Source organism: Cyprinus carpio, chromosome A24 (genome assembly GCF_018340385.1).
Source record: "Cyprinus carpio isolate SPL01 chromosome A24, ASM1834038v1, whole genome shotgun sequence".
Classification (NCBI taxonomy): Eukaryota; Metazoa; Chordata; class Actinopteri; order Cypriniformes; family Cyprinidae; genus Cyprinus; species Cyprinus carpio.
The window spans coordinates 3,332,347-3,349,506 of record NC_056595.1 but is presented as its reverse complement, the minus strand read 5'-3'; the positions used below and the strand labels follow the sequence as shown (position 1 = coordinate 3,349,506).

The window sequence follows — 17,160 nt, the reverse complement described above, 5'->3', positions numbered from 1 at the left end:
GTATCCATTTGAAAAACTATCGGTTAATTAATCAGCCAGTGTGGTCCAACCTAGCTATCAGTATCGGCAAAATCCACTATCGGTCGACCTCTTGTTTTCATTGGAGTGAAACCAAAGCCTAGTGTTCTATTTTTACTTGGCCACTATTATTATCCCTGCGCCCTAATAGTTTACTTGAGCCAACTTATATTATCCCTGCGCCTATATGTAGAAATTATTTGGACTAAGTTGTTTTGGGGTTTTTTTGTGTGTGTGTCTGTGTGTTTTTATTTTTTTTTTTATAAAATATTATGTATATGGACGCCAAGAGCCAAATATATAAGATAAAAAATCAATACATAAATACATTTACAAAATTCATAAAAAGGTATTTGTCACTGGTCTCAGATTTTTAACTTTATTTCTTGCATTTGCAAGTTTATATCTTGAAATTTTCTTTATTTGCTCTAAGTTAGGCTTCCACATGTGTCTCTGCAGTTCCTCACAGGAGTGTTGTTAAATCTGACATAGAAACACTGAAGAATCAGGATAAACCTTAAATCCAGCATAGAGGGGTTCAGTGAATGTGGTGTTGAATGTGTGTAATGTTGTGAGTGTGTGTGTGTCAGAGATGCTGTAGAATGATAGCGTGCCGGCTGACCAGTCCAGATACACTCCTACTCTATTAGAGGATGAAGAGCGAGGAATGTCAGTGCTCTTATTATTGTGCCAGACAGTGTAAATCGTATCACAACAGTAAAGATTCCAGGACTTTTCATTCAGTCCAAACCAACAATCAATTCCTCCCTTCCTGTTGATTCCTTTATATGCCACTGCTACATGACCTGAGCCGCTCCATTCAGCCTCCCAGTAACAGCGTCCAGTCAGACTCTCTCTACACAGAATCTGCTCAAAGCGCTCAAATCTTTCTGAATGATCAGGATATGGCTGATGCTCTTTCACATATGTTATTTTTCTGTTCCCTTCAGAAACGATGAGTTGAGTGTGCACTGTGTTTGGATCCAGTGTGATATCACAGGCATCTGAACACAAAAAGGCATATCAAAACATCTACGACATTATTAAGTAGGGATGCACCGAATGTTCGGCAACTGAAATTATTCGCCGAAAATTGCAAAAAAGCACTTTCGGTGTTTGGCCGAATAAGTGAAAGAGTGCATAAATTTTACAGAACAATTAAATTTTTGATTGTGCGATCAAATAGCAACCAGCGTAGAGTGAGAGGCATGCACACTTTAAATGCAGAAAACATGTTGGCAGTGTGGAAACATTTTTAAGTGTCCGAGAAAGATGCAAAAATGGCCGTGTTCATCCACTTTTTTGCACTCTTTTCAATGCACATTTAAATGCACTTTTTTGTGGTAGGCGTACAGAGTACATAACTCATGGCCTCCTAATAATCCCCATCCATTAAATTGGCTCTATCTCTCTCTCCTCTCCACCTGTAGCTGGTGTGTGGTGAGTGCTCTGGGGCCATTGTGCTGTGGCTGCCATCACATCATCCAGGTGGATGCAGCACATTGGTGCTGGCTGAGGGCTGAGGAGAGACCCCCTCATGAATGTAAAGGGCTTTGGGTGTACAGCAATACACAATAAAGTGCTATATATAAAAGCATCATTCATTCATTTATACAGAGTATGTTACATTCTTTCAGCAGTCAGTTATGGGCCTAATATAGGCTATTCAAGACAGGGGCTCAAAGATGGCCAAATAAAAATATTTGTATTTTACTCATTTTAATTGAATTATTTTACGTTATATTGTGCTTGGTGTAATTTCCTCCTGAAATTTTTAAAAAAAATTCAAAATTAAAAATATTTTTAAATTTAATTTTTTTTTTTTTTGTTTATAAAAAAAAAAAAAAAAAAAAAAAAAAAAAAAAAAAAAAAAAAAAAAAAAAAAAAATTATGAAAAAAAAAAAAAAAAAAAAAAAAAAAAAAAAAAAAAAAAAAAAAAAAAAAAAAAAAAAAAAAAAACTGGCACAATAAATGAAAAATGTGACAAACTTTGTTCGGTATTTGGCCTTTTGCCAAGTGTTTTGTTATATTCGGCTTCAGCTTTGGCCAAGAATTTTCATTTCGGTGCATCCCTAATTTTAAATATTCATAAGTGTTTGTGTGTGTGAGGACTTACATTTTCGCAGACCTGGTGTGATCCTAAAATGTCCTCCATGGTCCAAACTGAACATAGACATAAACGCATATATAAAGAATTTTTTTTTTCATGAATTCATTACTAATGCCTTTCCAAATGGTTTTACTATTGTGTAAAACAGAGTTTCCCAAAAGTTTTTATTTTATCGCTTATTGTTCCAGGAAGGTCCCATTGTGATAAAAATAAATCTCTTTTTCAAGGGAGTCCTGGCCAAAATTACCATACAAAAGTTTAACATAGAGTTTAAAAATAAAACATACAAACACGAAACATAACAAACAACAACACACTAAGCAAAATTATATACAGCCAAAGCAAGACAGTAATCATGAATCAACAAACTAATTAAAACAGCAGCATGTTCAGTCATTATACACTGCAATACATTTTTAAAAGTATTCAAAGAAGGAATTGTTTCTAGAGGAGTAATGGTTTGAAATTCATTCCACAACCGAGGAGCATAGTAAGAGAAAGCTGATTTTCTGTGCTCTGAATATACCCCAGGTACTTCTAATTGAATCCCATTTGATGATCTGGTGATACAGTTCTTTCTATGTAAACATGAAAGACTAGTAATTTGGAAGCATAGCCAGCAATGCCTTTACAGTATACAATTAATATATGAAATTTCCTTTTTTGATATAAAGAGGACTAACCTACATTGTTGTACAGCAAACAAGTGAGTATGTATATTATCAACTGTATCATCAACCATAGTAAACATAAAAATTTTACTTTGCAGATGTTATTCCATTGCCTAAATCATAAATAAAAAATAGAAAAAAGAGGTGGTGCCAATAAAGAGCCTTGTGGGACACATTTCTTGACTGTTTAAGGGGTCCTATTATGCTTTTTCACTTTTTCAACCTAGTTAGTCTGTAATGTTGCCGTTTGAGCATAAAAAAGATCTGCAAAGTTACAAAGCTCAAAGTCCACTTCAAAAGGAGATATTTTATTTAACAGAAATCACTTATCAAAAACTCTACTACTAGCATATTTTCTGGGATTTGTGATATCACAAAGATCGACAAAAGACACGATACATCTTCAATATACAAAACAAAAAGCAACAAACTATATCACAAACACGCAAACACTCCAGAATTAACAAGGCAAACAAACTTAGGGTGGTTACAATCATCCGGGTTTAAATCACACTCAAATTGATTTGATTTTGACACAATATTTACACTGAAGCTCACAGCAGGCGGCTATGGTAAGGGGCATGACATTTACCAACCAGGTGCCGTATGCTGTCAATCACAACACACACTGGCCCAGCTAACCAATCACAGCACATTTCGTATTTCAGAAGGCGGGCCTTTCGTTTGATACAGGAACTATTCAAGCCGTTTATGCCAGACTGGGAGAGAGGTGTTGTTATAATGTAAAATGTGAAAAATAATGTGTTTTTTTCGAACAACCTAGTATGAGAGACTGTTCCAATACACTTCCAAAACAAAATCAAGTCTTTGTAAAAGAGCATAATAGGACTCCTTTAACATGTGTAACCCCTCAGTCCCGGGTTCTCACCACCACACCTCATTCTTGTGGGTCTCCTGCATGGAAGGTGGACGCACTAACAAGGAGGCTAAATGAAGTGTACTACGCATTGAATTCTGTCCAGTAAATAGTTTTTAAACCTACTCAGGGCCATATTACTGAAGCCTATATTTTTAAGCCTTTTTAACAGTAAGGCATGACCCACTAAATCAGGGATCCAACCCTGCTCCTGGAGAGCTACCATCCTGCAGACTTCAATTCCAACCCTGCTCCAACACACCTGTCTGTAATTATCAAGTAGCCCTGAACACCTTGATTAGCTGCTTCAGGTGTGTTTGATTGGGGTTGGAGCTGAAATCTGCAGGACAGTAGCTCTCCAGGAGCAGGGTTGGAGACCCCTGCACTAAATCAAACGCTTTTGTCAGATAGACAAATAAAGCTGCCCAATGTTGTCTTTTATCCAGAGCATAGATTAAGTCATTAGTAACTAGTGTAACAGCCGTTATTGTACTATGGCCTGCTCTAAATCCTGACTGAAATACCTTTAAAATATTAGGTCTAACTAAGTATTCTTTCATTTGATCATTTATCAAAGATTCAAATACTTTTGCTAACACTAGAATAGTAGTCTAGAAATAGGGCAATAATTATTCAAATTGGAGGGACCGCCTCAATTTAGCAGAGGCATAACCATAGTTTCCAGAATGGTGGAATTACAGTAGTTGATAAAATCAGATTAAAAATAGTCACAATGGGTTCGGCAATAATATCTGCAGAAACTTTTTTTAAAAACTGGATAAATTTAGTCAGACCCACCAGATTTCTTACAATCCAAATCTGACAATAATTTATGAGACTTGTAACCAAAAGGTCATGGGTTTGAGTCTCAGGTCCGGCAGGGATTGTAGGTGGGAGGAGTGAATGACCAGCACTCTCTTCCACCTTCAATACCATGACTGATGAGAGATCTTTGAGCAAGGCACCGAACCCCCAACTGCTTCCCAGACACTGCATCAAACATGGCTGCACACTACTCCGGGTGTATGTTCATTTTGTGTGTGTGTGTGTGTGTGTGTGTGTGTGTGTGTGTGTGTGTTCACTACTCACTGCTGTGTGTGTGCACTTGGATGGGTGAAATGCAGAGCACAAATTCAGAGTATACTTGGCTACACGTCAAAATACATTTGTTTTACTAAAATTAGTTGAATCATCAATTCCCTGTTCATCAATGTCCAGTGAATTACTGGTGTCTGTTATCGAACTGGCAGAAATAAAATGTTTATTAAACATATTAACAATATTAACCTTGTCTGTAATTTATCTTTGGTTCACCTTTAAAGCTTTTGTAAGACCTGTAGATTTATTTTATCCTATAAAAGATTTTGTAAATTTCCAAATTGATAAGGATGTTATGTTATCATTAATCAGATTAAGATAATACCGATTTTTAGAACTTTTTAGCAAATTTGTACACTTATTCTGTAATAATCTATAATGAGACCAATCATCACCACTGTTTGTTTTCTTTGCTGTGGACCGAGCCATATTTCTTTGCCTAACAAGGTTTGAGACGGATTTGTTGAACCAAGGATTATTTTTTCCACTCACCCAAAATTTACAGAAAGGAGCATGTTTATCACAAATTTTCACATTTAGATTTAAAATAATCCAAACTACTGCCACATAAGTGTAACAGATATGGAAAGAAATATGTTCATTTCATTTTATATGTAGAATTACACAAATGTTCACTATATACCTATACCGGTATACCCAACGATATACACAATATACATATCGGTATACCTGATATGCCTGCCTGTGTGTGTGCACCTTCCCCTTTAAATTTCTGTCAGCAGCATTAATCTTAACTGCCTGTATATGCACCTCCTCTTTCCTTTCTGCACTGTCTCTGCATTAGAGAGGTGGGTTTTTAATGAGCTCTGATTAATCTAATTTCATCTTTCCTTAAAAAAAATCACTTTTATACTCTGTTTAAATCATAACTGAGACATTATTTTACATCTATATTTGATTATTTAAGTTTAATCAGTTGTCTGCCGATTGATATACGTGCTAACTGCGTTGCACTTTACATTCATTTAACAGAAAGGACGAGAAGGGCGAAAACACACTGTAAAGACACTTTTATGTTTTATCAGGTATGCTGTTGTCACTCGTAAAATTAATTTTGTATGAAAGTTTTATACCATTTTCTCTGCCCTTTCTGCACAGTCTCTGCATGGGAGAGAAAGGACAAGGAGGGCAAAAACACAGCAGAAAAAACAAAACAACGCAGATAATACCGGTTACATAAAGTATAATTGAAATCACCCGTAAATAACTATTACACATTATGCAAAAAAGCTTGTTCATTAAAATTTTTCAATTGTCATTTATATATAAATCTGGGTGACCTATTAGGCATGTTAAAATTTATCACGCAAGAAATTGCACAATGATCATTTATATCATTATGAAAAATTCTGTTTGCAGAGAAAACATGGGGTACATTGAATTATTAAAATAAAATCAATCAGAGATGACTTACTATAAAACAACAACAACAAAAACAAAAAAATGGTTACTATAGTTAAACCATAGTCAAAGACCCCTCTCACCCCGGCCACAACCTGTTTGCACTTCTCTCCTCAGGCAGACGTTACAGATTTCTGTGCACTAGAGCATCTAGGCATAAAAACTGTTTTTTCGCGCATGCCAACTCTAGCATAAACAACTAACCCAGAAATGATTACCATTTCTAATTACTGCCTCTCTCTCAAGTATTATGTAAATACATTTGCAAATGTTTATTCATGTAGCTGTATATATAGTAAATAATGTACAAATCAGTACATAAATCTTCTGTTCCAGATTTATACCACATTATTATTATTATTATTATTATTATTAGCTTTTTCTTTAGTCTTATTTAAATGTTCTTTCTGTTCTCATGTCATGTATGTATGTACAGGTGCATCTCAATAAATTAGAATATTGTGTAAAAGTTCATTAATTAAACTCGTGTATTAAATAAATTCAATGCACACAGACTGAAGTAGTTTAAGTCTTTGGTTATTTTTTTTTTTTTGTCAAATAAATTTTTATTCAATTATCAGAAAAACCTTACAATAATCACATGACCCAGGATTAATTTTCTTATATGCACAAAAAAAACAAAAAAAACAAAATTGTAACACCCCATCCCAAGCCTGTTAATATACAATACAGTGACATTCAAAATAACTTTTAAGTTACAATACATTGAATTAAGGAATATAATTACTTTTGAGGTAACAGAAGAAAGGGTCCCAAATCTTGTGAAATTGTTTAATGTTGCCTTTTAAAGATATCTGGTTCGTTCCAAGTGCAGAGTAGATATCAGTTCCTCAAGCCATAGTTTGATTGTGGGAGGATTAACCTTTTTCCAAACACAATAATAACAATTTCTTGGCTGTTATCAAACAGTATGTAAGGAATTTCTGTTGAGCACTGTTCAATGAACATATATAATTAGAATGCCCTAATATAATGAGCACAGGGTCTGGAGCCAAGTTCACATTAAGAATATCTGAAAGCACTTTAAATAGCTCACACCAGGCTCCCTGTATTTTATGACAGAAAAATAAAACTATGAGCCAAATCAGCATCCTCTCTTTTACATTTATCACAAATAGGAGAGATATTGGGAAAAATCCTATATAATTTCTTTTTAGAGAAGTGTAATCTATGTAGAACCTTAAATTGAATGAGGCATAGTCTAGTGTTGACCGATTGTTTATCAATATCCTCCAAGCCACTCTGCCAAACCTCCTCAGAGATTCCAACTCCAATCTCTCGCTCCCATTCCTCTCTGATCAACTTTGTAGAAGGGGAAGTAACTGCTAGTAACCTTCCATAAATTAAAGATAGCTGACATTTGTTTCCTCTGAACTGTATAAGACAATCATCAATGACTGAGGGCGGGACCTCGTCTAGGGAAACTTTATATGTACGTAGGTAATTCCTTATTTGTAAAAATCTGAAAAAATTATTTTTTGGGAGATTATATTTCTGTTGTAGTTGCATAAAGGAAGCTAAAGCCCCATCAAGATAAAGGTCCTTGATTGTCCATATACCCAATTCCTTCCATTGAGTAAAGGTTGTATCCAACCTTGAAGGGGGGAATGAGGGGTTATTTGCAATTGGAATTAAAAGAGAGAGAGATTTTATTTTAAGGTAATCTCTCATCTGTCTCCAAACGCGTAACTGACTTTTTATGACAATACTATTAACTGCTGCTTGGTCTAATATCACTGGGGAGAGTAAGCACTGCCCCAAGATCATAAGGATGGCAGTAATCCCGCTCTATCTGGAGCCAATCCGGGCAACAGCAGACTGTTCCAACCATAATGCAAAAACTCGTAAATGAGTGGCCCAGTAATAAAGGCAAAAATCTGAAAGGGCAAAACCCCCCCTCATGTTTGGGTTTACAAAGATGAACTTTTTTGATTCTGTGACTCTTATAATTCCAAAGAAAGGGAAGAATAATCGAATCTAGGCGTTTAAAAAAGGACTTTGGCAAAAGTATTGGAATATTACGAAATAAATATAATATTTGAGGAAGAAATATCATTTTTTATTGCATTTATTCCTGCCCATTAGGGAGATCGGGAGAGTCCTCCAGTAGTGTATACATTTTTGTAACTTAGACAGCAAGGGGTTGAAATAAGATTTGAAGAGCAGAGAATATTTATAAGTAACCACAATTCCCAAGTATACAATTTTTTCCTTGGAAACTTTAAATGGGGAAGAATGTATTAAGGATAAATCCTTCAAACCAATGGGCATGAGTTCACTTTTTTCCAAGTTAACTTTAAAGCCAGAAAATTTCCCAAAGGTAGTGATGGTCTTGAGTATAACAGGAAGGCCCACCTGTGGTTGAGTAATATAAAGCAAAATATCATCTGCATACAGCGATATTTTATTAATGGTATTTGAAGTACTGAAGCCATGTATGCAAGAGTTAGAACGAATGGTTTCTGCAAGGGGTTCTACACTTAACGCAAACAAAAGGGGTGAGAGGGGGACAGCCCTGTCTGGTTCCTCTTTGAAGAGAGAAAGAATCTGAAATTTGTTTTATTTGCTAAAACCCGTGCTGCTGGAATACTGTATAAAATTTTAATCCAGGTTATAAACTCATCTCCCATATCAAATTTCTCAAGGACAGCGAACAAGTAAGGCCACTCTACTCGGTCAAACGCCTTTTCGGCATCTAATGAGATCACAACCAAATTGTCTCGGACTGCCTTAGGGTGATAAATTATATTAAATAATCGTCTAATATTATGCATAATGCTTCTTCCTGGAATGAATCCATTCTGATCAATGTTAACCAATTTATTAATTAATTTGCAGAGTCTATTAGCAAGGGTCTTAGATAGTACTTTTTGATCAACATTGAGAAGGGAGATAGGCCCATATGCCTCGACTTCTTGAGGATTTTTAACTTTTGTAGGAATTACTGTGATAATAGCTTCAGAAAAGGTCGGTGGTAGTCCAGTTGTTAATGCTTGCTGAAAAGTTTTAAGCAAATATGGAGTAAGAATGTCAGTGAATTTTTTTTCAACTGGCAGCCCGTCAGGACCGGGAGTTTTCCCACTCTTCAAAATATTTATTGTGTTCTTTAATTCCTCTAAAGAAATATCTTTATTAAGAGATGCCTGATCTTCTGGAGATAGCGTGGGGAGATTACATTTACGTAAAAATGTATCCATTACCTGAGGGTCCAAATCAGTGTTTGAAGAATATAACTTTGAGTAAAAATCCTTGAAACATTGGTTTATATCTTTCGATGCAATAAAGTGCGTCCCTCCTTTGGTCTTTATTTTATGAATTGTCCTTTCACTATCTATTTTACGCAATTGTCTGGCTAGTAATTTATGGGGCCTCTCTCCAAATTCAAAGTATTTTTGTTTAATAAAATGAAAAGTTCTATTAATTTTAGTAGAGACTATATTATTATACTCGTACCTTAATTGTAAAATTTTCTTATAAGTGTCTAACGAGGGGTTTAGTGCATTTTTCAATGTCTAGCTGATGAATTTGATTTGCTAAACCATTTAATTTTGTTTTGTATAATTTATTCCGGGATCCTTGGTATGATATAACACAACCTCTAATAAATGCTTTTAATGTTTCCCAGAGCAAACCTGATGATGTCTCTGGCTTATCGTTGCTATTGAAAAAAATTTCCAATTGTAAACTCATGAAATCAATGAACTTGGGGTCATCAATTAACTGAGGGTCCATCCTCCATAGAGGTCGGGTAAAAAGATGTTTGATCAAAAAACAACTTCAAATGAAACTGGGGCATGATCTGAAATCAGTATATCGTGAATTTTAGAGTTTAGGATATTGGAAATAAGATTGTTGTCTACTAAAAAAAAATCAATACGGGTGTATACATTATGTACATGTGAGTGAAACGTATAATCTCTATCGGTAGGGTGCATAAGTCTCCATATATCTATCAAACTATAATTTTTAATAAAAGCATTCAAAAAATTTCTTGAATTAGACTGTGAAGGAATTTTGAGTGATGATCTATCGAGATAAGCGTCAAGGACACAATTAAAGTCCCCTCCTATAACAAGATTTGTTTGGGACAATTTGGGGATAAGAGAAAATACCTTCCTAAAAAAGTCTGGTTCGTCATTATTTGGACCATAGACATTTATTAACGTAATCGGGAGACCATAAATCTCACCAGATAGAATAATGTAACGACCTTCCCTATCGGTTTTCAGAGCATTTTGTTTAAATGGAACTCCTTTTCTTAATAAAATAGCAACCCCCCTAGATTTAACCAAAAAATTTGATTGATAAATCTGTCCTATCCAGCTACCTTTTAATTTGTCTTTAGAATCCACTTTGAGATGAGTTTCCTGCAGAAAAATTATATCCGATGAGAGAGATTTTAGATGTGATAATATTTTGCTTCTCTTAACCAGATGATTTAATCCTTTAACATTCCATGAGATACATTTGAGACCTTTTCTGTTACTTTGAGTAGTTATTTTGCTTGATTAAAAATCAGACCAATCATCTTTACTGCTTGTTTAGAACCCTGGATTATTTTAAAACAGGCTCCCATCCCACGTTCCCCAAAACATAAACATTAATCCCGCCATCTAACCGACTAACTAGAACACGCGGTGCGATACGGAATTACACAACAAGTAAAATATAACAACAAATTATATAATAAAATAAGGAAAAAAATCTAGCAAATACCTTCAAAAAAATATCAAACCTTAAACTTCCAAAAACTCGTATCAACACAGCTCCGTAATAAGGAGTACAAGGGGAGCATCTCAATATAAACATGACACCAAGAGTCATGTAAACAGTCATAAAGAGTCGATGCTGATTGAAGCTCACCAGCAGTCACATTATTCTGATCTTACTTTGACTCAGTCCAACGATATCCTTTACACTGGTTGTGAAATTCCGAAGTTGCTTTCGGCGAACTTGACCGCTTTGTCTGGATCGGTGAAATAGAATTCTTTGCCGTTGTGCGAGACCCTCAGTTTAGCGGGGTATTGCAGTCCGTATTTGACTCCGGGTTTATCCTTCAGCAATTCCCTCGCGCGTTTAAAAAGTGCGCGTCGCTTTACCACAGCAGGCGGATAGTCCGGAAAGATATTAATTCTTTCACCTCTGAAGAGAATCTGCTGCATCTTGGCCGCCTTTTGCATTATTTCTTCCATCTCGTGGACATAATGCAAGCGCAAAATGAAGGCTCGGGGTGGTTCATCATTTCCAGAACGGGCGCGTAGAGCTCGGTGGGCTCGGTCTACGTGCGGGGGTTTCTCTAAGGATAGGGCCTCTGCGAGGAGCCGGGCAACGAAATCTCTAGGCTTTACTCCGGATTCAGCGCCCTCTTTAATGTTCAGTATACAGATATTTTGTCTTCTGCTGCGGCTTTCTAGGTTAGTGCATTTTTCTGTAAGTTGCTCCACTGTACACTTTAGCTTTCCCAGATCTTGTTCCAACTTAGCCACTGTGTCAGAAGAAGTGGAAGCATAACTTTCCAGATTTACTAATTTCGCAGAGTGATCGTCCATCGTTACTTTAATCTCCGAGATTGCCGTGCTGGCCTCGTTTTTAAATGTCGAAAGTTCTCCTCTGATAGCGACAGCGAGTTGTTCGATCTTTGAGTCTATTATTTCTCCAATGTCTGATTTGATTGAAAGAAGTTCCGCACGAAGGGACGAGATCGCGTTGAGGATGACTGCACTACCCGCATCTGTAGCATCTTCTTCGGGCGCTTCTTCAACATTAGAGCCGGAGGGTTGTCGCGGCCTGGTCTGTGGTTTTCCGAGATTTGCCCGGCATGTTTAGAAAACTGAACAAATTAAATCCTAAAGTCGTCTAGTAGCTTCCAGGATGCGAGACTATAATTTTATCAATGTTCACAATTGCTGAAGAGATGTTCTGACAATGTTATATTTAATTTTTTAACGGAGCCGTCGTGAAGTGCGTGCTACTCACTCATAACGAAACCCGGAAGTCCTTTGGTTATTTTAATTGTGATGATTTTGGCGCACATTTAACAAAAACCTACCAATACCAATCTCAACAAATTAGAATACTTCATAAGATCAATAAAAAAAAACATTTTTAGTGAATTGTTGGCTTCTGGAAAGTATGTTCATTTACTGTACATGTACTCAATACTTTGTAGGGGCTCCTTTTGCTTTAATTACTGCCTCAATTCGGCGTGGCATGGAGGAGATCAGTTTGTGGCACTACTGAGGTGGTATGGAAGCCCAGGTTTCTTTGACAGTGGCCTTCAGCGCATCTGCTTTTTTGTGTCTCTTGTTTCTCATTTTCCTTTTGACTATACCCTATAGATTCTGTATGGGGTTCAGGTCTGGTGAGTTTGCTGGCCAGTCAAGCACACCAACACCATGGTCATTTAACCAACTTTTGGTGCTTTTGGCAGTGTGGGCAGGTGCCAAATCCTGCTGGAAAATGAAATCAGCATCTTCAAAAAGCTGGTCAGCAGAAGGAAGCATGAAGTGCTCCAAGATTTCTTGGTAAACGGGTGCAGTGACTTTGGTTTTCAAAAAACACAATGGACCAACACCAGCAGATGACATTGCACCCCAAATCATCACAGACTGTGGAAACTTAACACTGGACTTCAAGCAACTTGGGCTATGAGCTTCTCCACCCTTCCTCCAGACTCTAGGACCTTGGTTTCCAAATGAAATACAAAACTTGGTCTCATCTGAAAAGAGGACTTTGGACCACTGGGCAACAGTCCAGTTCTTCTTCTCCTTAGCCCAGGTAAGACACCTCTGATGTTTTCTGTGGTTCAGCAATTTTTTTTTTTCAGACCTTGACACGTCTGTGTGTGGTAGCTCTTGATGCCTTGACCCCAGCCTCAGTCCATTCCTTGTGAAGTTCACTCAAATTCGTGAATCGATTTTGCTTGACTCATAAGGCTGCGGTTCTCTCAGTTGGTTGTGCAAACATTCCTTCAAAAATCACTCCCTTCCACTCAACTTTCTGTTAACATGCTTGGATACAGCACTCTGTGAACAGCCAGCTTCTTTGGCAATGAATGTTTGTGGCTTACCGTTCTTGTGAAGGGTGTCAATGATTGTCTTCTTCCCCATGATTGTGTAGCCTAGTGAACCAAACTGAGAGACCATTTTGAAGGCTCAGGAAACCTTTGCAGGTGTTCTGAGTTGATTAGCAGATTAGGATGTCACCATATTCTAATTTGTTGAGATAGTGAATTGGTGGTTTTTTGTTAAACGTGAGCCAAAATCATCACAATTAAAAGAACCAAAGACTTAAACTACTTCAGTCAGTGTGCACTGAATTTATTTAATACACGAGTTTCACAATTTGAGTTGAATAACTGAAATGAACTTTTCCACGACATTCTAATTTATTGAGATGCACCTGTATGTATGTACCAAGAGCTCCTAAAAAACCACAACAAATTCTTGTGTGTAACGAGGAGGCTGAGGCAGTATTAGAATCCATTTGCAGAAGTTTATTAGGGAAAGATCTTAGAGACAGAATCGTTAAACCAGGCAGAGAGTCAGTACCGTAATGGCAGTCCCATCTTTCAACATACACAAGGGGAATCCACAAGGCAGAGACGAGTAGGCAGGCGAATGGGTCAAACACAAACATCAGTCCAATCAGGCTACAAATCCAATGGGGCAATCCAAGAATCAAGAATGGTAAGACAGGCAGAATCATACACAAACAGGCAGGCAGAATAACAATGAGAAACGCTTGGTAAGGCAAGTTAACTGGCAATACTTCGCAATGAGCAAACATGCTGACTCGTGTTAAATAGTGTCAAACTATTTAGAAGCAGAGGGAGCATTGAACAGTCAGTACTCAGGTGAGGGCTCCCTTTGCTGGTGTGGCGTTTCAGTGTGTTTGCATACACTTGGTGAATAAAGCTAATTCTGATTCTGATTCTTTCAGTCATCGATTTCTACTGAGGGGGACCAACCCCACCCCAGACTGGGATTGAGCCCTTGGCACACCCCTTCTCCCCTGACCCTCCGGAGGTCTGTGTACATGCTGCAAATACAGAAATGCACTGCAAATACTTGCAACACAACCAAATACAGAAATGTGCTGCAAATACTCGCAACACAACCAAATACAGAAACGTGCTGCAAATACAGAAACATACAGCAAATACTCGCAACACTAACAAATATAGAAACACACTGCAAATACTCGCAACACAACCAAATACAGAGACGTGCTGCAAATACTCACAACACAACCAAATACTGAAACGTGCTCCAAATACAGAAACGCACTGCAAATACTCCCAATACAGCCAAATACAGAAACGCGCTGCACATACTCACTGGCCCTTTCATTTGTTTGGGCTCTTTGACCTTGGATATATTCATATTCAAATTTCTGATCTAGTCATGCCAGAAGTGTGACAAATGAAAACATTTGACAAAATAACAAGCTAAAGTATGAGCTAATTGTTAATTGTCTGCCTTTAAGTTAATCAAACTATTTTTAGCATGGACATCAAGATTTTATTTTAGCATTATTTAAGCATGAAGATTAATCAATATCTTATTTCATATATATATAACTCTTTGTGGATGGATCTTTCACAATAGTGAAGCAACTGAAAATAAATGTCTTTAAAAAATGTGACACAACAATGGTAACACTCAACAAATAAAAACAATACTTACAACATAAACCAACATTACAGAATAGACAAACAACACAAATCAAAAGCAAACCAAAAACAGGTTCAATAGCACAAATGAAACCAACAAGAATTCAAAGACTCTACAGCATGATCTATTCATGCTGCATTCCATGCTGGGTGCATTTGGCATAAATATGCACTGTAGAAACACAGTATGATGCTGTTTGTTTTAAGAAATGTCTGAGAGTGCAGTTAGATACAAGAGAAGACCCACTGTGAAATTACTGTGAAAGTAATGCAATTATTAACCTCGAATATACTGTAATTAAAAAAATGCAACAGTGTATGCAGTGATTATTTTTTACATTTGATTATTCAATTTCTTTTTTTTTCCTGCTTGAAATATTAGATTTACTTCAAATATTGCACAATAGCCCAAATACATGAATTAGATTATCTAAACAAATATTTAATTTCACTAATAAAGTTAAATAATTACAATTATTTCAGTGAATTGACTTTGTAATTGTTGCTACAATAAGCTCTTGTGGTTCCTCTCATTTTTTTCAATGTTTTTATGCTTTTTGGACATAATAAATATACTTGTTTTACAAAACTGTCATTTATCACTGAAAATGGAAGAACCTCAGCTTTAATGGGGTATAAAGCAAATAGTCAGTATAATATTGTTCAGATGTGTTGCAGTATTAAATATAAGCTTGTCTTTACATTGGAATATCTCAAAAACATGATTTTCTGAGCCCAGAATTCAGCTAAATTTTGACATGGTTAAACTGTCAATATTAAATATATCATGGTTATATTTTAACAGAATGTTCTTTACATTATGAAAGTGAAGTGAAAGTCGTGACATTTGCCAAGTATGGTATTTAACCCATCCAAGTGCACACACAGCAGTGAGAAGTGAACACACCATGAACACACACCCGGAGCAGTGGGCAGCTATATCCAGCGCCCGGGGAGCAACTGGGGGTTCAGTGCCTTGCTCAAGGACACTCCAGCCATGGTTCATTCATTCTCTCCCACCAACAGGCATTATGTAGGACAGGGATCTCCAACCCTGCTCCTGGAGAGCTACCATCCTGCAGACTTCAGTTCCAACCCTGCTCCAACACACCTGCGTGTAATTATCAAGTATCCCTGAACACCTTGATCAGCTGCTTCAGGTGTGTTTGATTGGGGTTGGAGCTGAAATCTGCAGGACAGTAGCTCTCCAGGAGCAGGGTTGGAGACCCCTGATGTAGGATGATTGCATGTAGAAAACAGTGAATCACAAAAAATGACTTCAGCTGGGTTTTCACAGACAATGTCATGTATACTTTCAACCAGTCCTAAAACTTCTCAGTGAGAGAAAAAAAAAGGTAAGTAATTAATCCATATAAACACAGTGGTCGGGTGAATTAAAAAAGCTACTACAAGTAACCTTCAACAGGCATGTTTTCTACACTGATTGTGGTGTTGAGTGCTTACACATTCGAGCAGTTCAGAAAATACAAAACTATAATATATCTATATTTTAATAATATAACCGCTCACTTACTTGAGTATCTGCAGTTTATAGGTTGGATCCTGCAGTTTCTGGTTGAGCAGCTTGACTCCTGAATCTCCTGGGTGATTGTAGCTCAGATCCAGCTCTCTCAGGTGTGAGGGGTTTGAAATCAGAGCTGAAGACAAAAAAACACAGCCTTCATCTGTCACCATACAGCCAGACAACCTACAGAGAGAAAGAAGGTCTGAAATTTTAATAATGTTTACCCTTTTGTGATTTAATTAAATAATTTTCAGTTGTGGGCAAATTCATTCCTTTAATGTATCAGTAACTAAAGTGCAGTATTTCCTCATTTTTAAGTCACTTTGGATAAAAAACATCTGCTTAATGAATAGATATAAACATAAATGTAAACTTTTTGACTCCTTTCTCCATTTATTTTGGGGTACCAGCTTAGGACTCCCACCATAACCTTAACCCCACTGCACCAGTGATCACTTGCATTTTTTCCTAATGATGAATGTTAGTCTAATAATGTTTAAATCAAATAAAATCAAATATTTATATTGTCCCACATTGTGTACACAGGTGTACTGATGGTGAAATTCATAGGTGCCAGTCTCTGTAACAAGGCAGTATAAACAACATGACGTATGTACAATTGACAACATACATTAAATTACAATAACACACAGTATACACAAGAAATAGACAGTATACACAGGCAGTCTATAGGTTTAAACTGAATGCAGTTGCAGTAATCACAGTAGTCACAGTAATAGTCAG

At 36.7% G+C, this 17,160-nt stretch overlaps 1 protein-coding gene across 1 annotated transcript; it reads right to left on the bottom strand.

Annotated features, from left to right (window-relative positions):
* Nucleotides 1-262: 262 nt before the first annotated feature.
* Nucleotides 263-16,591, bottom strand: LOC122135314 (stonustoxin subunit beta-like). Its single transcript, XM_042714053.1, has 3 exons — nt 16,426-16,591; nt 2,135-2,181; nt 263-1,022 (listed from the first exon to the last, which is right to left on the bottom strand). Exons 1-3 carry the CDS (start codon nt 16,584-16,586, stop codon nt 496-498), a joined length of 735 nt encoding a protein of 244 aa, XP_042569987.1. The 5' UTR covers nt 16,587-16,591; the 3' UTR covers nt 263-495.
* Nucleotides 16,592-17,160: the final 569 nt, after the last annotated feature.

Bases quoted from the DNA above. Each gene is read 5' to 3' on its own strand.
- LOC122135314 (XM_042714053.1), bottom strand. From the start codon at position 16,586: ATGGTGACAGATGAAGGCTGTGTTTTTTTGTCTTCAGCTCTGATTTCA. The intron at 2,182-16,425 runs GTAAGTGAGCGG...GTCTATGTTCAG, and splicing joins TATAAACTGCAGATACTCAA to TTTGGACCATGGAGGACATT. The intron at 1,023-2,134 runs GTAAGTCCTCAC...TTTTGTGTTCAG, and splicing joins CACACCAGGTCTGCGAAAAT to ATGCCTGTGATATCACACTG.